The sequence below is a fragment of the Semicossyphus pulcher genome, unplaced genomic scaffold (genome assembly GCF_022749685.1).
Source record: "Semicossyphus pulcher isolate SPU_LCO1_2020_fin unplaced genomic scaffold, fSemPul1.0.p SCAF_21, whole genome shotgun sequence".
Lineage (NCBI taxonomy): Eukaryota > Metazoa > Chordata > Actinopteri > Labriformes > Labridae > Semicossyphus > Semicossyphus pulcher.
The window spans coordinates 4,127,948-4,149,800 of record NW_027211695.1 but is presented as its reverse complement, the minus strand read 5'-3'; the positions used below and the strand labels follow the sequence as shown (position 1 = coordinate 4,149,800).

General features: G+C 43.5%; 1 protein-coding gene across 11 annotated transcripts in view; it reads right to left on the bottom strand.

The window, feature by feature from the left end:
- nrxn2b (neurexin 2b) overlaps window positions 1–21,853 on the bottom strand; it is a 699,408-nt gene that overhangs the window by 122,087 nt on the left and 555,468 nt on the right. For all 11 annotated transcript variants that reach the window (XM_069671763.1, XM_069671760.1, XM_069671756.1 and 8 more), the window contains one exon: window positions 12,185–12,366. In XM_069671763.1, coding sequence (XP_069527864.1) covers window positions 12,185–12,366 — 182 coding nt within the window. The remainder of the gene's footprint in view (window positions 1–12,184; window positions 12,367–21,853) is intronic.

Genomic DNA, 21,853 nt, shown 5'->3' with positions numbered 1-21,853 from the left:
GTAGTGGCTGCCAATAGGCCTTTTTCACAGTGGACAGTTTTACATCCAACAATAGGAAAAGCACAGGTATTTATAGTAGCAATAATGATGGCTGTATACCATTTAGCTGCTTCAATTTCCTGCTCCTGGTTGTGTGCATGCTGACTGCCTGTCATGGCTTTCTCAGACACCTGCATAGCACAGAACCATTGTTAAAGTTATTATTAACACCTGTGCTTTTCCTCCTGCTGCATATAAATATGTCCGCTGTGAAATGAGCCCATAGGTTGCACATAATGATATGTTTAGCGTCACCCTGTCCATTAACGGGATTGGCTCCTTCAAACCCCTGCCAATTTGAAAACGTGTAGTTCAGCCTGTCCTTGGTGCACCGCAGTTTAAAAGCAGACAGGCCCAGCCGTGGAGATGACTGCTTATGTTGTCCCTGATGAGTCTTGTAGCACGTGAGAAACACCACATGAAGATGTGTACAAGGTTAAACACTTGAGTTTCACTGGAGGGACTTTAACCTCCTTCATGTAGTAATATTAGAGTAATGTCTTTATTCCGAGGTTAAAAACACATGCAGGAAACACAACACGCTGCACATGAAATGTTAATTGACACAAGCAAAGAAGACAACACAGTCAGTGCAATGCATCTCAATGCATATGAAAACACAACGTATGCATCATGTTAGTGTATGCAGCTGTTGCAGTCTGCAGTGGTCCAAAATCCTACAAATGTTTACTATGTTCTTATCCCTGGTCATTAAATACAGATGCTTCACACGCCCCCTTTTTGGTCTCATACAGGCAGACAAGGCAGCACGTATCTATTTTCTGTTTCAATGTAAGCTTTGGTGTTTATGTTAAGGTAGCTTTAAGCAGGGTTTCCTTTGGTTAATGTTTTAAGGTATCCTTTCATACCCTTGAGCGCCTGTTTCAGGTTACTCCTTAGTGTCTACTGTAAGTTACCTTTAAGCATCCTCTTTAACATCTGCTTTAAAGCAGCAGTTTAGTTGCCGTATAAGGTGCCAGTTAGCGTCTGTCTGTAAGTCTGCTTTCATCTGTTTTACCGCGTGGTTAATGGTTGGTTTCGTTACGTTTAGAGACAAAAACTTCCTGTTAAAGTTTGGTTTAAATATGAACTAAATCCTTCACATGGGAGTTGCATCACGGTCGCCTGGGTGAAAGTTCTGCATGACCCATCCATCACCCCTGACTACAACCCTAAGCAGACCTCATTAGTGTTTCTACAACATTACCTGACCTCCCCTATGCGAGACAGCTGGAGCAGTGACTTTGGGTGTCTAATACAGCTGCAGATGGTTGCAAATTGTCTCTCAATTAAGTGGGATATATAGGAAGTACAGTTTAAATACAAACAGTGAATGAGAACAGCCTGCAGAGGTGGACAGGGGATACAAAGAAGGTGGAAGACAATGACAAGACAGAATAGAAGCAGGGTAGTTTTCTTCTTCCAGGTGATCATTAGAGGCTGGACTGAAACCGTACAGACAGGCCTGCTCTCCCGGACCCTAATAGCTTATTGATCTGGAAAGCCCATCCACCACTTTGCTCTCACAGGATACATACTGTAGCCAGTGTGAGCTACAAGTACAGTGACCTACAGGCAGTAAAGATAGCAGAGGCCACCTTGTTAACAATTATTATGTATTTTATGGACCTATCATTAGTTAGCATCACACATGTATTTAAACTATAAGCCAGGATTGCTTCTGATTTAATGATCTCAGGGTGTTCAGCTCCTGTCAGTTTCAAAAGACACACCACCATTTGATGTGTAACTCTCCTTGGACAAAAGCCTCTGCAGATGGAGGCTAGCCTAAGCGAGTCCACAAATTGGAAGGATTACATTACGATAAGTGTGCAAACCAAACTGGTGTCCTCAACTGTTACATCTCTAATGTGAGATTTCATCCATTACTTCTTAAGTGCATCTTTTTCAAGAGTCAATCAGGACTGTATCATATAGGCTGCTATTTTCTGTGAGAGTTTTAAATCACATTGCGCTTCAGACCACACATCCATCAGGTACTCTTCACCATAACACCACCACAACATTGCTTGTTCTGGTATGGGTAAGTGCAATCTCGGATCCCATCGGCGATAGTCTGACGACGATATAGCCTCTGGGGACGACGGTGAACGTGCCGGGGCGTGTTCGGTGTAGCCAGCGTTGGCGATTAACAACTTCCAGTTAACACTTCCTTTTCCGTGTGCTGCATTGTTTACAGAAAAAGAAACTTGTGATTGACTTTAATTAACGGGTCTTAAGTTTGCCGAAATTTCAACATCATCACATGGGTAATGGGTAGAAGAACCTTGTGACATTTTAGTGGCATGAAGAAAAAGTGGGACGAGTTGTAAATGGAGATGCCATGAACTAATAGAGAGTGAGGAAAGGTGCGGGTTTTTCAGATTTGCTTCCATGAACATGATGGATTTAGCATTGCAAGGCGAACAGTCATAACTGTAGAGCATTAAAGCTGGCAAGCTAATGGTGTTAGCTTTACCCGGCAAAGAGAGGGACACTATAATATATGACTAAAATAATCACTGTTTATGGCTTAATGTTTAGCAGAAGGTGTGGGGCTGAGATGTTGCTGCTAGCAAAGCATTGTAGTAAATAGAATAAGTACAGCAGAAACATCAGATAAGTTCGTTTCAACCTTAAATGTAGAGCTGGAAATTACAAAAGAAATAAAGAAGTTTATTTCTGTATGATTTTACATAGTTATGTATATCTATCTGCAGTTATTTACCCAGAAGTGACTGCTGCTGTTAGTGCAAAGTCACAGTGATTAATCCTATACAGTATGTACTTGAAATGCCTCAATCCAGTGCAGTGAAGCAAGACTTTCCAATAGTTTGTAATCAGTATAGATGTACCCTTTTGTTCCCTCAGCTGCTGCACAGTCGGCTAAATAAATTACCTTCTAATAGGCCATTTACATTTAGATCTGACAAACTAACAAAGCCACATAATGAAGTGAGGCTCGCTGCACACTTCAGCTGTATTGAGTTACTTCTTTGATTTGTGAAGTGCCTTGCATCTAAAAATCAAGACGAATGACCAAACAGGTGCGAGCTGAGGGACTGCGTAAAAATGGTCATCCGAAGAAGACTGATGTGTGCTCAGAGTTAGGCCTCCGAGGCAACGATTAAACCCACGCTGAGTGCTGCCCTCCACAAGAGTCGCCAGTCAAGTGAATGGATTTCAGTTATGAACGGTAAGATATGAAGTAGGTGGGATTTACAGGAAGGTCTAGCTCCTAATCCCCTTGTCCATCCAAAGTTAGCCACCCATGATAAAAACCTCCAAGGTAGAATCACCCCCACATTCGGCTCCCGTCCTGTCGCGCCCCCACCCCCCCACCCACAGGGACAATTAATTAGTGATGCGAAAGGGAAGGATTAATCGATATGCTGTCAGGCTCCCGCCGGCTGAGGAGAGAGACCCTGCCAAACCCACCAGGACCCGATCTCATTACTGACGGCGGCCCACGCTCCCCTTTGCGAGGCAGCTGCATTCATCAAAGCAATGCCTCCCGTTCTCCCTCAATTGTTCTCCACGCTTCATCCCTCTGTCCCTCCCTGCATGTTTGCCTTTTACCCTCTTGACAAGATGAAGGGGCGGAGGATGGAGAAGTGACACCTATTTAAAAAAAGGTGTGGGAGAGAGGGTGGGATTAATAAGGCGCTTTATGCAGAGATCCCCCATTAAGGCAAACAAAAGGCACAACATTGAGCAGGCTTTGCTGATGTATAAAGATCCAAATATTGCCAGCATAGTCTGCTCCAGTGTGTGCTTTATTCGACAGAAGGTGTGACATCTAAGACAACAGCTTCAGCGTCTAGCGTTATGTATAAGCAGTTATCACTCCCAACATGTCAAAACCTGCTCTTTGGTGATTGGCCCAATATGCTGCTCTACGTTATTGTTTTAATGTGGCGTTTAGGTCAGATAATGTAGTATAAAGAGCGCTAAGGCCCGCTTGGGGTAGCAGTAAGGGGCTACCTATGGGTCATGACTTTCATTAACGAAATCCAGGGTTCGACTCCGGCATGAAACGTATAGTACATGTTGATTTATTTTAAGAATTTGGGTTCTTTTCAACTTATGTAACATACGTAAATTATGTAATGTTCGTATGTTAGTTACATCATATATGAAGCGTTAGTTACTTGACGTAGTTGAAGTGACTTAACATAATCAAACTGCAGCTGTTTCTCATCGTTAACCACCTTTAAATGATTGCTGCATATCCAAAAGACATCTTGCACCCTTCTTCACGCTTGACGGAAGAGGCGTTGTACAAAAGGTCACGTGTCTGATCACTCACGTTTCTGAGTGCACCTGAATGCAGCATCCGCCCGAAACACGGCAGTGAGGGAGACATGCCCGGACTTGTTGTTGAGTTAATGTCGTAGAATTACGTCAAGCTTCTAGGAAATCATCGAGCATTTAAGCAGAATTAAAGCGTTGTTTTATCGGTGGGAAATATCGGCAAAAAATGACATATCTGCCGATGCCGATGTCATTTTCAAGCCATAATCCGCAGATATCGATAACGTGCCGTTAATATTGTGCATCCCGACCAAAAGTCATAAATATTTTTAGGCTACCTTTAATTTGAAAATCTAACTATACATCGCTTATCCATTATCGCTTACTTGGTACCTAGAATGTCATACTTTGAAGCCTAGCTACTTTGTTGATTTTGGAGTGAGAACGTGTTGAGTAAAATGCTTAGGGCAGCGACATTGCAAAGAAATGGTCCTTCACCATCCCTGTTGTAAGGCAGCTGATCTGAGCCTCTGTGTGTGGTAGAGTAGGGCTGCCTTTGTAAATTGTGTGGTTGTATTAAAGTAAGCACCAGGGCTTATCTTACATGTCCTGTGAAGGTGTCCTTGCAAATGTGCAAGTCTGGCAGATAGCTGGCACCTGAGAGCAGCATGTAACTCTTTTTGCTACTGACATCTAGTTAGGAGCAAAGGGGTAATGTGTGTGTGTGTTTGTGTGCATTCACACATGCATCCCTCTGTGTGCAAATGTGTGTCTGTGTTACCAGGGGGCGGCGAGTAGAGGATAAAAGCCTCTGCATCTCTCTGACAGTTTTATCCGCATCACCATCTGCCTTTATCTGACGCCAGCATCTCTTGGCTCCCCACTCACACCCTCAAAGCTCTCCATCCAGCCCGTTCCACTCGCCACTCATCTTGTCCCAGGCCGCCGTCAAACGTCAGATCACATTTTTCAACCTTATAATTAAAGAGTTGCTGGCCTGAGCCTTTGACAGATAACCTGTGGTTGTCAGGGAACGAAAAAAAGTGAGGGTGGTGCTCGTACATCCGGAAAAAAAGAGTAGGTTTTTGTCTCATTAGCAAGCACTGACACGAAAAGAGATCACGGGGAAGCTAATGAAGTCAGATACTGCACTTCACCATTTGACCGTGGGGATGCTGACCAAAAGAAGCCTGTGTTGAGAAGCATGAACACTCGACTGTGCGGTCCCTCTCTATTCCACTCCCAGTCAGCATTTGTCACATGCAGGTGGAGGGGTAAGGCTAGGGTCAAGAGGAGAAAATATAGTCCCTTTTGCTATCCCCTCTCCCTCTCTGCTCAAAGTGGACAGTTGCAGTGAAAGATGGCTCCCTAACTGGTAATCAAAGGCAGCCCTTATTTAATGCTATGAGCTGGGATCGGACAGCCAGTGATGGAGGTACTCGGCGAGGCGCGCTGTGCGCTGTGCACCGGCCCATAACTGCAGATGAGACACTTCCCACAGAGCAGTTAGTGCGACAACTTGCCAGCCGTAAATGTAATGACTGTCAAATGTGAGCGGTGCCTGTGAGAACGGCAATAAATACAAACAGACATTACTAAAAAAAAGTATATTAAAAAAGATTGTACAAGTCTGCAAGGTGCATCCAAACTGTTACAACTTTATGCAGCCATCTGTCAGGCTATTTGGAAAGTTTACGAGGAGCTCATGAAGAGAATGGCTCTGATATTTGCTCCTTTCTTCATTAATGACTCATCTCTCTGTGCATAACAAATAACCCCAATTTGCCGCTCAGGTTTCTTTTTTTTGTGCCTTTATAGCCGTGGGTGAGAACAGCTACTTGAAAGACTGAGTCTTAAGAAAGGAATATTACTTCTGTTTGGATTAAAGGACCTGCATGGTAATTTCTATTTATACCTGATGAGTCATAAAGCTGAAGATAGCTAAAGTTTTGTGCGAGGGCCCTCTAGACAAGTTAAATTTATAGTCACTTAACTCTTTTGGACAAGGGAGAATTACAAGGTATTGTAACAAACTGAAAGAACAGGCTGTTGCGAATCCCGCACATTATGGAGACCGTGAGGACTGTATTGTATTTTATTATATCAGTTACTTAAGCAAACAGAGGAATCCTGCACAGTAGTCAAAGGCAATGTAATATTGGAGTCTCTCTCTATGTATATAAATACAGCTAATGGATGCTAGCTGCCACTCTCATTGGCATTTGGCTGGCTTATTACATTCCTACTGCATGAGCCTATTTCTGTTTGTAGCTAATGTGTGATAACAATTTTGAAGCCTTTTATTCATCATTGAGCTGGAGAGGATGTTTATAGTCACACGTACAGTATGTGTTTTGAGTGTTTCTATTTCAGTAATTGATAATTAGTTTAACTCCACCTGGTGACTCTCTAATAGGAGCCCTGTAGGGGCCAATAATCATTATACAGCTATTTATACAAGGTTAAAATCCAACTAAGGCAGAACTTCTTGCATGCCCAGATTTCTAATTTGAAACCCCCCCAACTTGGACGGATCAAGGCAGCGCAAAAGAAGTGCTTGTGTTACCTTCGCTTGCGTATGATTGTGAGGAAACACATCAGACAAGACCACACAAGTGCAGCTTTCACACCACCTTCTGGTAAGGATAGGGCAGGTGTGTGTACACAACGTTCATACTGACCAGTGCACCACCTATAAAATAGTACCACACAATTGTATCACTGTTGCCAACATTAAGCTACAGGGGGACATGTTTGGGCTTCTTAGGACACGTCTTGGGTCACATGTAGACCCAGTTTTGGTGTCAAAACAGCATTTTGTGGATCATCAACAAATACTGTAGGCTGTCCCATGATGAAAGACAACACATTTATCGAATACAAATGGCATTCTTCTTTAAAAAAAATGATTGACAATAGTTTCATATGGTTTTATGGCAGAAAAGTCCCAAAAAGAAAAAAAAATGGGTTCCAAGGTCTTGCAAGGACATCTACCTTTTCCAGCAACCGCTGATGGAAGATTTAGCTATCAGCCCACCTCCATATCTGTCTGAACCTTTCATTCCCTGAATCTCACACCCCAGGCCCTGACGCTGGAAATGTCATGAAGATTGGCAAAAATGATGTCCTGACCTCCCAAATGACCATTTTTTCAGTCCTGCAGAGCTAACATCCCGTGGAAGACATTGTGGAGACGAGGGGCCATACTTAACACTAAATCAGAGACAACACTTTTTCTCTGAAGTAATACAAGTTGTCTATGTTCTTCTTTAATGGGGAATATTCAATGTTTCAATACTGACTCCAAAATTGACAAAGTTTTACAGTTCCTATCCTCGGAGACAAAAAGCTAATTGTAAGGTCCACTTAAGAAGCTCTTAAGCCCGGGAGTTTTCAAACAAGTCTCTCTTAGTTCCTCAGACGACAGATTAAGGAGTAATCACTTGACCAATGTACCTTGGATCTGGACCATGGTGTTTATAGGACAGAAGACAAGAACAGCGAACAACATTAGCTGGTTAGCAGCCAAACTCATTCACCAGGAGCCAGTGCTAAATCAGAGAATGTTGGGGAAGGCGGTACACATCCAACACCATAGACCACCGAGGGTCCAAAGATCTTGACCCTGAGCTTTCAAACAAAGCCCGCAGCCTCCAACAGAAAATGGCACTAAGTTGGGTGACTTTGACCAAAACACCTTGGAACTCACCTTAGACCATTCACATCCAAGACAAGAAAACACCCTTGAATAAAGATCAGGCTTGACCGAGGTCCAATACTTGGGAATGAATTGATGTATGATGCAAAAAACCAACCACAGTCATTGCTTATTCAAACCAATGCATAACTTGGGAGTTACGAGCTACCAACACGTTCATCTGAGCATAGTAAGTAAAATGCAAATGGTGGAGTACTCTTGAAAATATTTCCCCATTCATCCAAGAGGCTTAATGAGTTCTACCGACTCTCGGGGAGTTCTGTGGTATTTAACTTCCGTGGGAGATTAAATACAGAGGAACTCCCCACCAGTGTGCAGAACTGATGAAGTCGAATGGATGAACAGCAAATTTCATTTAAGACCAGACTGCTAATCCAGCTGTTCTTGCTTTACTAATGTTGGATATTCCCTAACCTGAACAACAGAGAATCCTAAGAGACTTATGAGCAATACTGCAAAGCAAAGACAATATGCACAGTCATGCTTGGTGTGCTCACGATGAGTCATTCCCATGGCATATTCCAAATAATGAGATCTCAAAGAACTCGCCAAATGTCAACAAGAAAGTTTTCAGCACTTTCAGACACACCCACAGTAAATAATTAGGGACGTGTATCAATGTCTTCTAAGGAGATGGTATGTGCTTTCTCAAGGACCTTGTCCTAGAACTTCTGCAATCCCAGGGTTTGATGACAGCATGTGAAGAGGATCTAGCAAGCAAAGTTGTGCCAGCTGACAGAAATGAAGGGGGTAGTGGCATTAAAGATGTGGAAGCCTAGTAAAGCAGAAAGAGAAGGATGGTTTGAGAGGTTTGGCATGTTATCATCAGTTGCGCCAACCAATGCCAATATTGGTAGTTAGATGGACAGAGAAAGAACCCATGTGGCATGTCATATCCTGTAATGACAGGAAGCTGGTATGATCATAAGGTTTGGGCCGCTGACTCAACAAAACAATCAACTTGACATTACATAAAAACTTTAGTGTGATGGTTGATGTGGAAGTAATGTCTGCTCTCAAAGTGCGGAAATCCAGGTAATCTCAGCAAAACAATACATTATCTCAGAATTGTTCATAACCACTTAAAACAGTGTTAGTGAGCATAGCAATCTTTGAAATCCCATTACAGTCCACCTAACAAGCTAACCTGGAGTGAAAAGTAAAATGCTATTTGTGAACCACTGGCCAGCGCAATGAACAAGGCCCCAGGTATTGAACCCCAAGGCCACCATCACTGTTTGAACGTAACGCTATTTTGTAGTTTGATTGGGTCCGCGAGGCCCCCATCAGGTGAGATGATATGGGGCCGTGACTCCCGGGTTCTCAGGTCTAATTTGCCTGTACTTCTCCCCTCAAAGAGAGATGGGAATAATTAACATCACCCAAACACCCACCACGGGCTGAACAGAGTCATTTAGGGGAGCGACTCGGGAGGAACGGCAGCAAATGAAATGTAATTGGAATGGGAGCAGAGGAGCCGGGCTGGTGAATCAGACTTGCTGATGTGTGTGTGTGTGTGTGAGAGAGAGAGAGAAAGAGAGAGAACGAACGGGCCAGACATGAGGGAATGAAGGAGTAAATGAAAGAAGTTAGATAGAGAAGATGCAGCTGAGAGAGGAGCAAACAAAACCTTGATTGATGAGTGATCGTGAGCAATGGGCAGATGCAAACAGAGTGGAGGCATGGCTCACCTCAAACACTTGAAAAGATGAATGTAGGTTAAGGATCAGGTTAAGGTTAGGGAAGTTAACATCTGGTGGCATATTTCCCCGGGTTTCTTGGGACAACCCAATAGCTGGAGGCTAGTGACATTTTTGTTTGTGGTGCTCACAGCATTTATAGCACACTGAAAATTCGGCAGATATACCACATTCCAGTAACTGTCTCTTGTTAGGACAGTTCTATTGGGAACTATTTCTTAAGGTTAAAAGTTGCTCCAGTAACAGAGAGGTCTGCAAAAGAAGACTGCTGCAATGAAATTCCATTAACTTCCATTGTATTTGTTGTGGTGGCAAAAGTCTCAGAGATGGTCAAACTTAAACAATCTACATGGAGAGAAACTAGAGGTCAATGAGGACATATGGGCACTTGCTATTCTATGATATGCCACTGATATTTCTATGGCCCATTGGTTTAGTCACATGTGACCTTCTAAACAACACTTTGGATCTTCAGACGCTACAGAAATGTCACAAGAAATGACAGTAATTGACCATTTAATACTTTTGAAGTTGAACTTTGCTACATCAACCCCGGCATCATTCGTCATGCCCACTGCATTACAAAATGTTATCTTCCATCCTTACAGACATTATCATTATGTAACCCGTTCATTAAGAGCATTCAAATCGGCCTTGACCTACTCGATCTACCTACCAGTCCATGCACTCTTTCACCTATCCCTCTCTCTTTCCCATCATCCCTTGCTCTGTCCCTCTCAGTTTACGCAGCAGTGGATGAGAAGTGACCTGAGGTCAACCATGTTCCTGTCGCTTCCAGGCATGGTCAGACCAAACAAATTGGGGTCAGTGGGATGTTGGAGTGGTTTGATCACACACATACGCCTTTAACACACTTGCGCAGATGGCAGAGTGTAGATCAGTGTAGACAACAGTGATAGTGTCTTATCGCTGCGTACTTTAAGATAGTGTACTGCAAGAATCCTTTCGACCAGGTGGTACAGTACAGCACTGTTGTTGTGAATCCGTTGATGTACAATTGTGTGACTCCAGCAACATGATGAGTGTAGCAGATTCACCAGGTGTGGTCGTAGTTGGCAATTAACAGAAAAGCCCCCATTAAAATGAAAATGAATGTAATATTGGGTAGAGGAAGCACAGGGGTCAATGAGACAATTAGAGCGAGCGTAAATGCATTTTTAAATGCCTGCTGTCCCTTAATTGCCATTTAAAGCTATCATTAGAGATGGTTTTAAATGACCTTTAAGCCTAACATATGAAAGCAATAAACGCAGAGATGAGGCTAATAACTAGTTTGACAGGGGATAAAGAGAAATGCTGTCGGGTGATTAGTAATTTTCTGCACACGCGGATTCCTCTACTTGACCCCTCGCCCTTTACACACGTAAAAAAATGTAAATGCCATTTGAAGAAAATTCATCAAATTCATCAGCTCTCAGACGGGATTTAACGACACCCTGTCATGAACCAAATTATAACCTTTAAGGATTGTTCCAAAACTCAAATTTTACTTTACTTTTTTTTGGATTATATTTTATTTTACCGGATTAAACCGCTCTACTCTCATATTTTTTCTCAATTGAAACTACACTTGCTGCCCTGCATCTTCAGACTGTCTTCCACAAACGATCCAACGATTGAGCCCACAGCGACATTTTGATGTCATCGTAGGTGCGCTGAGGTAAATTTCAGGATTGTGTGTCCCAAACAGAATTTTACTTTTAATTCAAACTCCTGTAATCTATTAGAGTCAATGGAAAAAACATCTTAGAACATCACCTCAGGAGTGACGCATCTTTGTTATAATGGATTACAGACATGTCTATGTTCAGATAAAACACATATATTTTAGATTTTGTCTTTACTGCTTTAAAATTAAAGCCATGACTAGATTAACTCCCTTTGCGTCCGAGGTTGTGAGTTCGATACACATAATTCAATGATATTTTTAATTTAAGTAATTCTGGCGCTGGCAGTTGTGCTGATGGACCCTCATGTATTTGTGGGTCATTCTTTCATCATCTCCATCCTCTCCCTCCTTCGTCTTCAACACGCCCGGCCCTGACTCACTGCTGAGCAGCTATTATAACAAGTATCTACTCAAGCTTCCTTAGACAGATTACCTTAGCGTACACCTGCACCCCACTTTTTAGCCGTTTCACCTTACCTAATCTCTGAACCCATCGGCTATAGTCTGATGACTGATATAGCTTCTAGGAGCTAGAATGGCAGACATGTCAGGCATGTCCGGTTTAGCCAGCGTTTAGCGCTTGGTAAATACTACTCAGACTACAAACGTACCACAAATGGAAACCAGAACACTTCCCGTACTCAATCCAGTCGCGAGCCGACAGATTACACCTTCCCAGATACTTTTCTGTCTGGGTTTTCCCCAGTGATTCATCTGCCTGAATGTAGCAAGAAAATGCATTCCCCAATCATTTGATCCCCATCAGTATCCCCGGTCTCTTACTATGTGCAGCTCCAGGTAATCTCCCAGTCCTTTGGCGCTCTCTACCCTGACCAGAACAGCCTCCTTCAGCTGCGTGCTGAAGCCCACTGCCAGCCGGTCTGCCCGTGTGCTCGGCCGGTCGTTGGGTGGCCAGGTATATGTGATGAGGGCTCCGCCTCTCCCGAAGATGTAAGTTGTCCCAGCTGCAGAATAGAGAGGAAAAAAGGTGGTTAGAATGAACACACATTTTTAGCTTCTTTGTTGAAGTATTTAGCGAGTTTGATTTCCTGCCATCTATAGGAAGCCTTCCATAGCTTTGGGGGGGGAATTGACGAAGGCTGAATCCCTGATTTTCTGTTGGATGTTACTCTTAATGTCCACTAATCCAGCAGCAGATGATCACAGTGTTCCTGAAGGCAAATAGCTAACGAGAGAGTTCGCAATGTAGCTCGCTCCATGCCAATGAGGGCTTTTAAAGTTATTCTAAATATAACCGGAAGCCACTGCAGAGCAGCACTTGAACACTATTCAAACAAAGCATGATAGATATGATTTAGTGCTTTAAATATGAGGAGGATTCATAGCACTCCAACGTCACCAACTGACAAACATCATTGGTGACGCATGTGACACATGAGACTATTCCTGGATAATAAAACAAATGTGTTACATGTGGTAGAGCAGCGTACATCATGGAGTCATGTGCAGCTTTAGCACCAGTTACTCGCACCAGCGCTGGCTGGCTGTCGCTCCCCTTTGAAGTGTTAATCCGCCGAGCCACTGCAGCTCCAGTTGCCCTCAGTTGCCTACAGATGCGGTGCATTCAAACTAGGGCAAACTGACAAACTTTGTGTTGGCTATGCTGTCACTATAAACCACCAGGCCTCAACGTCAACAAAAGAAATTCCTCAGATCTCCCTGTCAAAGAAACTTTGCCTCAACAGTATTTTGAGATCCAGCCTTAAAATAATATAACATACAGCCGGCTGGCGCGCTGAGCGGTTGCATGTTTAAACTGTAACAGAGGAGTTGGGACTTGGCTTTGCTCCAACAAGCCGGTGGTGAATGAGAAATGACGGGCGTTGGCTGTGATTAGCATAGAGTAATGAAGCCACGGTGAACTGCTCCCAACCCTGTGTGCTGTCTATCATAAATACATATTAAATACAGGCTGTGAGGGTATGAGGCAACGCATGTAGACACTTAACTTCAATCATATCTCCCAACCCACAGAACCAAGAGGTATGCCGTCGTACCTCACAGGAGGTTTGTTCTGTAATTACAAGTTAAACTCTCAATTTGTTTCTAATGACTTTAAATTCATGTTTCTGTTTTGATTTATGTTTCTTTAAATGCCAATGTATTGGTGTCTTTGGGGAAAACCACTGAATTCAGCCTACATGCAGTTTTTATAGTTGGAACTTTTCATTAAGTTCCTGTTTGCCGTGGGCCGTACTGTATGAGGGGGCTGGGAGGTTGCACTGTGTCAGTCATACTTACAAAATATTAACTTTGCTAAAATAAAATACAACGTTTACATAATTGTGTAGAATGTTTTAAGACGAGTTAATAATTTGCTATGATGGTTAATTGTAGAGTAGTCGATTTTTGGTCTCCCCAATAGGACTCCAGGGTGAGGCTTAAAATGCACAAACATATAAACTAGCAATTCAGATATGCAGCAAGCATTGAACATCGGGCTGCCTACATGCACACAAATACAGAACATTTTGTACTGCAACTACTGCAATAATGTCACAGTTTTAAGGTCAGTGGAGGGGGGCCTGAAAGGGAGTTTCCAGTCTTTGTCTACTATAGTGTTAGTGTGTACTAAAGGGGCGGCTGTGGCTCAGTGGTAGAGTCGGTCGTCTTTCAATCAGAAGATTGGGGGTTCGATCCCTCGCGTGTCGAAGTGTCCTTGGGCAAGACACTGGAAAAACACCAAAACATTAGCCTACATGGAAAGTTGCACTCTGTTGCATGTCTCATGGCTGCCACTGTTTTTCAGGGAAAATAACTAATTTCAGGTCATTTATCAAGCCTGCAAACAACAACCGTCTGGTGCTAGCAGACAATGTAACATTAGTCAGAGCTTGCAAAATGTCACCGTTTTGGCAGTATCTTACACGAGAGAATCCCAACAGCAAAACTACAATGTGTACAGTATGCAAAGCCTTCGCAACTATTGCTGCCGTAGGGGGTTAGTAGTACAGGCAGAGAGGTGTTACATAGATCATCTTTTATACCCGACAAGGGTGTTGTCTGGTTTGTGATCTGCAGAGCCTCAGTCACATATGCACGATCATGCATGCACAGCATGGGTTTCCACAGTTACCTGTGAAAGCACACACACACACACACACACACACACACTCCTGCCCTTGTTTTTTTCCATGCCCTACAAATCTCTCTCTAGGTGTGCTCCGGTTTAGAGACGATGGAAAGCAGAGGCTGTGATGACTGCAGGGCCAACAGGCCTTCAAACATCCACAACAACAGGCCACACACACTCTTAGTCATACACAGAGAACAGGCAGGCTGATAAAGAATGGAGACATGCAGGCTTCTTTCACACACACACACACACACTCCACTACTCGACACTTTCATTATCTAACAATCCGCTGGTAGCCATTCGAAATCGGCTGACACTCACACAACTCTCCTCCCTCTCTCTCTCTCCCTCTCTCTCTGTGTCTTGCTTCCTCTCCTTGGCTCTCATCATCCCTCCCTCCCTCCCAGCGGAGCTAAGCCCTCTGCTCAGCTCTTGTTGTTTTCTCGAGGCTGTATTATTTTAGCGCTGACTAATTATCGCAGCATGGCAAGGAGGGCTATAAAGAGGTTGTGTGCCAGAGGAGGGGGAAAAAAGAGAGGATGAAGAAATACAACAGGGTTGGGAGGCAGAGTGTGGAGAGGATGGTGAAGAGAAAGTTGGTGTTTTCCTCCCCCCCTCTTTCTTTCCTGTGTTTATTAAAAGAGCAGCACCGGAGCTTCGCAAAAGCTTGGTGGGAGACAGCCGAGGAGGAAGAGGAGAAAAGATTTCTAAAATGGCCGACAAACAGAGAGGGAGGGGAGCCATGTTGTGTTAGATGAGTGCAGAGCCACGAGGGGGAAAAAGGGAATGTTGATGGGAGCTGCGCATGTTGAAGGGAATTTCTACGATGTTTCATGTGGATGTCCAATTAGTTTTAATGGTAAATGTAGTCAGTTGAAACGATAAGTTCCCCTGTGCGTGCAATACTGTCAGAAAAGCTGAGTTCCACTGCTTGCACAGCCGTGTTGGAAGTGCCTACATGTACCAGGATGCACTACAGACAAACTGCGACTCAGAACTGTCAATCACGATCACAACGTAACGCTCATCAAACCCAAATGTGGTCTAGTTCCAGAAAACGCCAAGCTAGTGATGCTAAAATGCTAAATGGAGGCTTCAAAGACAGTAGCTTAGAAACAAATAGGTGGCATCACAGTAGCTATAGGTCTACTTCTTATATATGGTCTATGAGAACAACATTTTGCAGCTGCGCCCCAGAGACAGAGAAGATCAGTAGCAATGGCAGGTGTGGCAGAGAAAGCGACTGAGAAACAAGGAAGTGGTTTAGCAACCAAAATTAAACTTAAAAGGTGCACTCCACACATTTTACAGGTGAGTTTTCTTATCAGAGGGAGAAATACTCAGCTTGTCTTTTTAAAGGAGCAGTTCGCCCCTGGAAAAAGCCACTGTCAGTCAAAGCTGGTGTTCTCTGTAATCGATAGAAGCAATACTATTTGAAATTGGCGCCATAGCTGAGGAGAAAGTTGTACAAACAGCTCGTGGTTTTGCCCATTCTATATTCCTACAACACCCAAGGTGCATTGCGCCCCTCCATCTGAAGGGAATGGCCCAGCGAGAGACGGTGGAGTGTAATACTACCGTTTTTCGCGTTTTTTAATCTAAGAAATCTGCAGTCTACATTTCACACCTGACGATTTTGAACGAGACATGACATCAGAGGCAAGCGTCTTAGATTGAGGTAGTTTAGCGAGATAGAAGATGACTCGTTTTACGTCGTCTGGTGGAGGTTTTCCAGGACCCATTCGAGAAGCGGATAGCATCCTTCACAATGGCATTAGCTCAAATCGACATTGGCAAATCGACGAACTGGCCCTTTAACTTGATCCACATTATAAATAAAAGTCAGCAAATTGTGGCCATTCTTTATTTAATTTGTCTTTTGTAAGATCCTATGCAATGTTCTACGGTCCATTTAGACAAAGTTTGACTGGTCTCACTCGTTATTTCATGGCTTTTATTCTGTATTTCGAGAGCTTGTATTCCCAGGTTAAATAAAAGTTAATTTAGAAATAAATTAAAAAAAACAGCAGCAAAAGTTGTGAACTTTTATTTCCTGAAACAAATTAACGATATGTTGGTGAAAAACTCGCCCACAGCTGTGTAGTTTTAATATTATTTCCAAGTTGATTCCGGCTGTGCGAAGAGTTGAAAAAAGAGCTGAGAAATCAGCAGGTGTCCATGTTCGTGAATACAACAAATCCGATGTTCCAGGAAATAACACATTGACAAAAAAACAGATAGCCCCTTCAGCCCCCTGTTAACTGCTTAATGCTGCTGCAACACAAAATGGTATCTTCTGATTAAAAGTGATTCAGCAGATTGATGTGATGCTGTGAGAAAAAAACGATCTAAAACACCAGGGAGAAACACACTCACACAAAGCTAACAGAAACTGATATCTCACTCAGAGAGCGTCACAAATAAGACATCCAGCATGTAATTTCGCTGCATATCTTACTTGTGTAATCACAGTGAACTAACTCCCATCAATTAACACCCCTCTCATGCAGAGCGTCTTCCATATGCTTCGCCTTCCCCTGAGTGTGTCGTGCGCCTGATGCCACAGTCACACTTGTCACTTTTTACTTCTGTCTTTATCACTAGCACCTTCGCTTTACTGTTTCAAACGCAAGTGCCAAAGTTAAGCTAAAGAAAAAGAACTTCTTCACTCCACTTGGAAACTTCTCTTGTTCCAACATCCATCCAACGAGCTTTGACGCTTCCTGCTTTGATTTGTCCCGCTTGTAGTAGCCACCTGCTGCACTGTGCGCTCGCGTACGTGCCAGTGTGCGTTTGTGTGTACGTGCGCTCATCTCTCCTCTAAATGAGGAGACAAAGGAGGTGCAGAGTCTCTAATGAGAAGCCTGACAGGGTGCATCCATGTGTCACTGTTTCTCCCAGCAAACACCTGCTGCTCTGGATGAGGCACAATCTAGCGAACACTGCAATGCAACACACACTAAAAGGGGGCGAGATGGAGCGAAAAAGAGAGGGAAGAGGTGTTGATAAAAGCCGAGAAGACACGTCTGGAGGGCACTCTAACCTGGCCGTCTTCAACAGAAGAACATCAATTTGAGATTCTCTGTCTGTTGCATAAAGCACGTCACCAGGAAGGACGTCACAAGAGCTTCTACAGGGTCAGACTGGGGACAAAATTCAGCCCTGGCAAAATTCATTTGGGCTGGACCCGTTCCAAACCCGTCTCCTCATCTGTCCAACTTTATTATTTCTCTTCCTCTTTATTTGCTGCAGATGGACTGTTGTCACCGCTTCGGTGAGCAGGAGTTTGATTGGCACTGGCACCACGGATGAAAATGTTGTTTTTGAATAATAAATTTGAAGAATCAAACTCCAAACTTTTCCTCCACATTTGCACTTTCTCACTAACCCTCACCCTCCTTTCATTCAGATCTGCACTCTGTCATGATCTCTTTTGAGCGTTGCCTGATTGACCTTTGACATTAACCTAGATATATCCTAATGAAGGGGTTGGGGGAAGTAACAACGGTTGTCACTTCGAGTATAGGTAGCCTACTAAAGAATTTAGGGTCCATGTAACCTCTTTAGCACAAACATAAAAGCAGTAACTCTTTCTTAGTGAGCCCAACTATTGAGCTGGTTGTCAGAGCCGACTTTGTGAAACCAGCTTTGGCCTTGACAGCAACAGAAGAGTTTCAGGGCGCTTTCACACCTAAAGTTTGTTCGATCTGAAGCAAAGACCAGATTGTTACAAAGTTGCATTTTGCCTCGAGTTTGGTTTGTGTTCACACGGCAGCTTTTACCAGCAGACCAACAGTTTTGATGCGCGGGGAAACTGCTCTCTGATTGGTCAGAAGTTCCACATGGGAAAACTCCCTGAAGTAAACAAAGAGAGAGAGCACACTCAACATGATCACGGCCTTTAATGTTGTGTTGTTCCACAGATCGATCAGTTCTCTTCTCATTTAGTTTTTCACTGAACACTTTGAATACCTCCGTGTTTTTGCGCGTTTCCAAAAGCATTTGTGAAATTGTTTTTATTTCTTTTTCCCCGTCGCTCCTCCATGTCTGTCTCTGCAAAACTATATTTGGTCCTACTTTAGATCTGCTTGTTCTCACCAGAATCAAACCGGACCGTTCATTTGGAAACAGACTGACCCCGGCGTTCACACCAACCTGAACAAACCGCACCGAGGGGACGAAAGCTCCAGGGTTTGGTTCAATCGGACTAAACAAGGCTTGCGTGAACCCGCCCTAAGTCTGCTTTGCAAACTGGTCAGCACTGAAGTATTGTCGTCCGATTTGCTGGTATTAAACAGACTGTCCTCACTAAATAAAACGACAACCTCTGTTTTACTCTTGACAGTTTGAGGTTGACTTTGTGTTAAATATCCTACTAACAATACATATTTATAGGCTCAGTGGTTAAGGTGCAAGCCCCATGTTTAGAGGCTCTGTCCTGGACGCTGCTGCCCCGGGTTCAACTCTGACCCTCGGCCCTTTGCTGCACATCATCCTCACTCTCTCTTCCCTCACATTCCCTGTCTCTCTTCAGCTATGCTATCCAACCCATCAAGGCAAAAGCCATAAAATAATAATTAAAAAATGGGGGCTTGTTGCAATGTATGCCTTTATGTATTGTCTCGTTAAACCTGCGTTTAAAAGGTTGCATTTGTGGGCATCTGCAGACGGAAGCACGTGCAAGTCCTTGCGAACAGAAACCGTTTGACTCTAATGAAAACTGCGAGTTCAAAGTAAATCAGTGCTGCTCTGGGAGTTGTCTGCAAACAAAAACCTGGCCGGGGATGGATTTTTCTGACCTTCAGCCCGCCGTGGTCTAATCAAGCAATCTGCCTGCCCTGCTTTCACTAGAATAACAATAATGATGGAAACGCTCTGCTGCACTCATGTATTTCCCTGCCCGTCACATACACACATCCCCAAAAAAAAAAGAGGCTAAATATTTATTACTTTCGGCCAATTAGCTCTGGCACCATCGATCGGGCCAATCAATCCTACCTGTGGAGCCAGAGGTGGAGAGAATGCAAAGAGATGAATCATAAGATTGCGGGACGCCCTGTGAGTATTATTTTCATTCACACGGGCCAGCCGGTAATTTGGTTTGAAGAAGGACAGACTAAAAAATACCATTTTCCTTTGTCCGAGGATCCGTCGGAACATAATCAGAAAAGAGTCATGAATCAAAGCAGGAATGAAAAAGATATTGATTTCGATTTTTTGCACCCCCTCACGCTTTTTCTTCATTCTCTCGTCTCTATATTCAGGTGAGAGAAGAGTGTATTTAGGACTGAGTTTGGATGCTTCCTCTGCGAGGGTGCATTGATTTGGGAAAGTGAGTTCCAGGCCCCTACCGTCTACAGAGGGGAATAAACAGGTCACATTATTACACAATAAGGCCTGCGGTCAATTTTGCGGTGTCAAACGCCGGCCCAAAGTCTCATGGGAGCTGACAGCATGAAACCTACATGACAGTCTGGCGATAAAATGGAAATTTGCTGGAGAAAAAAATGAGCGATGGCGGCGATGAAGTCAAATCTTGAGAGGCAATAAGCCTCAAGGCGCACAGGCACAGCACGCCCACGGAAATATATACACACTTCTTATTTTAAACTCGCAGACAGGCTCTCAAACAATAACTCAATAACACACAGATGGTTCCTCCAACCTTCATGTATTATTGCATCAGCGCGGACTGATTTCTTTGAAGCAGTTAAGGAGAGAGACAGAGCTATTGATTCCTTTAAAACGAGAACCCTTTTCTGCTACTTTTTTTTTTGACACAACATATATTTCGGAGGCACTTACAAAGGGATGCTTAGACCGGGAGGAAAAAAAAAAGAGGCAGAGATGAGACATTTGCCAAAAGTTTCCAGACAGCTGTTGATCTTTGAAGTTGCAGAGTTACATACACACACCCTGACAAGACCTTTGAGAGCGCACACATTTCCCTGGCATTTTAAGAGTCTTTCCATCTCTTCCCATCACTTGTGCATGCACACAAACAGCCTCTGATGCGAACACTCCCTCTTCGTAGTCTAACTACCTCGTCAACATGGTCGCCCTCGCTCTGATAGCTATTTCTCAGTGGCGGTGTATCAGAAAATATAGAAATGGCATCCCAAAGATTGGCTGCATCTCAAGAGGAAATAGCAAGTCATCCCCCTCTGATGTGGCTGGATAATGTTCCTCCTCTATCTCTGCTTTCTGCAAGATTGCTTCCAAGGATGAGAGGGACCTTCCTGTTTCATGAAGTGAGACGACACTTTCACAGCAGTTTGCAGCACTTTCCAGATTCCAGTTAGGGACCACACATGATGTGTTAACCTGTTATTTTCTGGAGACATGGATTTGTTTTAAACAACAGGTTCTCACTCAAAACTTGTAAAATATAGCAGAAACCATGCTTGATATGTTGCTGTAGATACCGATCTAAAGTCACTTTTTCACAACCGGGACTTCAAGGTAAAGTTAGAAATCTGCTGCCCTTTTTATTTATTTTTTTGCCCCTGCCCCTCAAACAGCCACTGAAGGTGGTTGAAGTTGCAAAACGGCCACAGTTTGGTTAAAATGAATCAGGTTCTAAGAAATATGTCAACAATGACTATTGTTTTACAAAGGGATCAAATCCCAGTGTAGTGGATCATCTATCCATATACCCTAATTGCCACCCCATACAGACTTACACGCGCCATACTATGTCAACGGACCTCAACGGTGCATTAATTACAACAAGCAACAAGCTCAGTGGTCGAGTCAGTCGTCATTTAATCGGAAGGTTGGGGGTTCAGGGCTGCACGATGGTGCAGTGGTTACTGCTTTTGTCTCACAGAGAGAAAGTTCCTAGTTGGAACCCCTGTTCAGACAAAGTGGGCCTTTCTGTGTGGAGTTTGCATGTTCTCCCCTTGCATGCATGGGTTCTCTACGGGTACTCCGGCTTCCTCCCACAGTCCAAAGACATGCTCTTTTTACAGATATTACCATTTACAGGACAGCATTGATAAATGACCCTACCTGGATACCATAAGGCCACTGTCTAAGCTGCTGTATTTTCTGCAAAAAAAGACTTAAAGAAAGTTTCTGAAACCGACATTTTTATTATACCTGACATATCTCATCGTTTTGATTTGGTTTAACACCCGTTTCATTCCTCAAGCAATTTCAAACTGTCTTTTTTGAATCTTAGTTTGATCTCAGCAGAGTGATAAGAGCTCCAGTCTTAATTGTGTCTTCAGAGTTGCGCGGTACGAGCTGGGAGGTGGGGACACTGTGCCTCTGTAGGTTGGACTATGTTGGAGAGCAGTAATTGGACTGACCTTAAACTTGAAAAATAATTGGGCTGATTATACATATTTCAC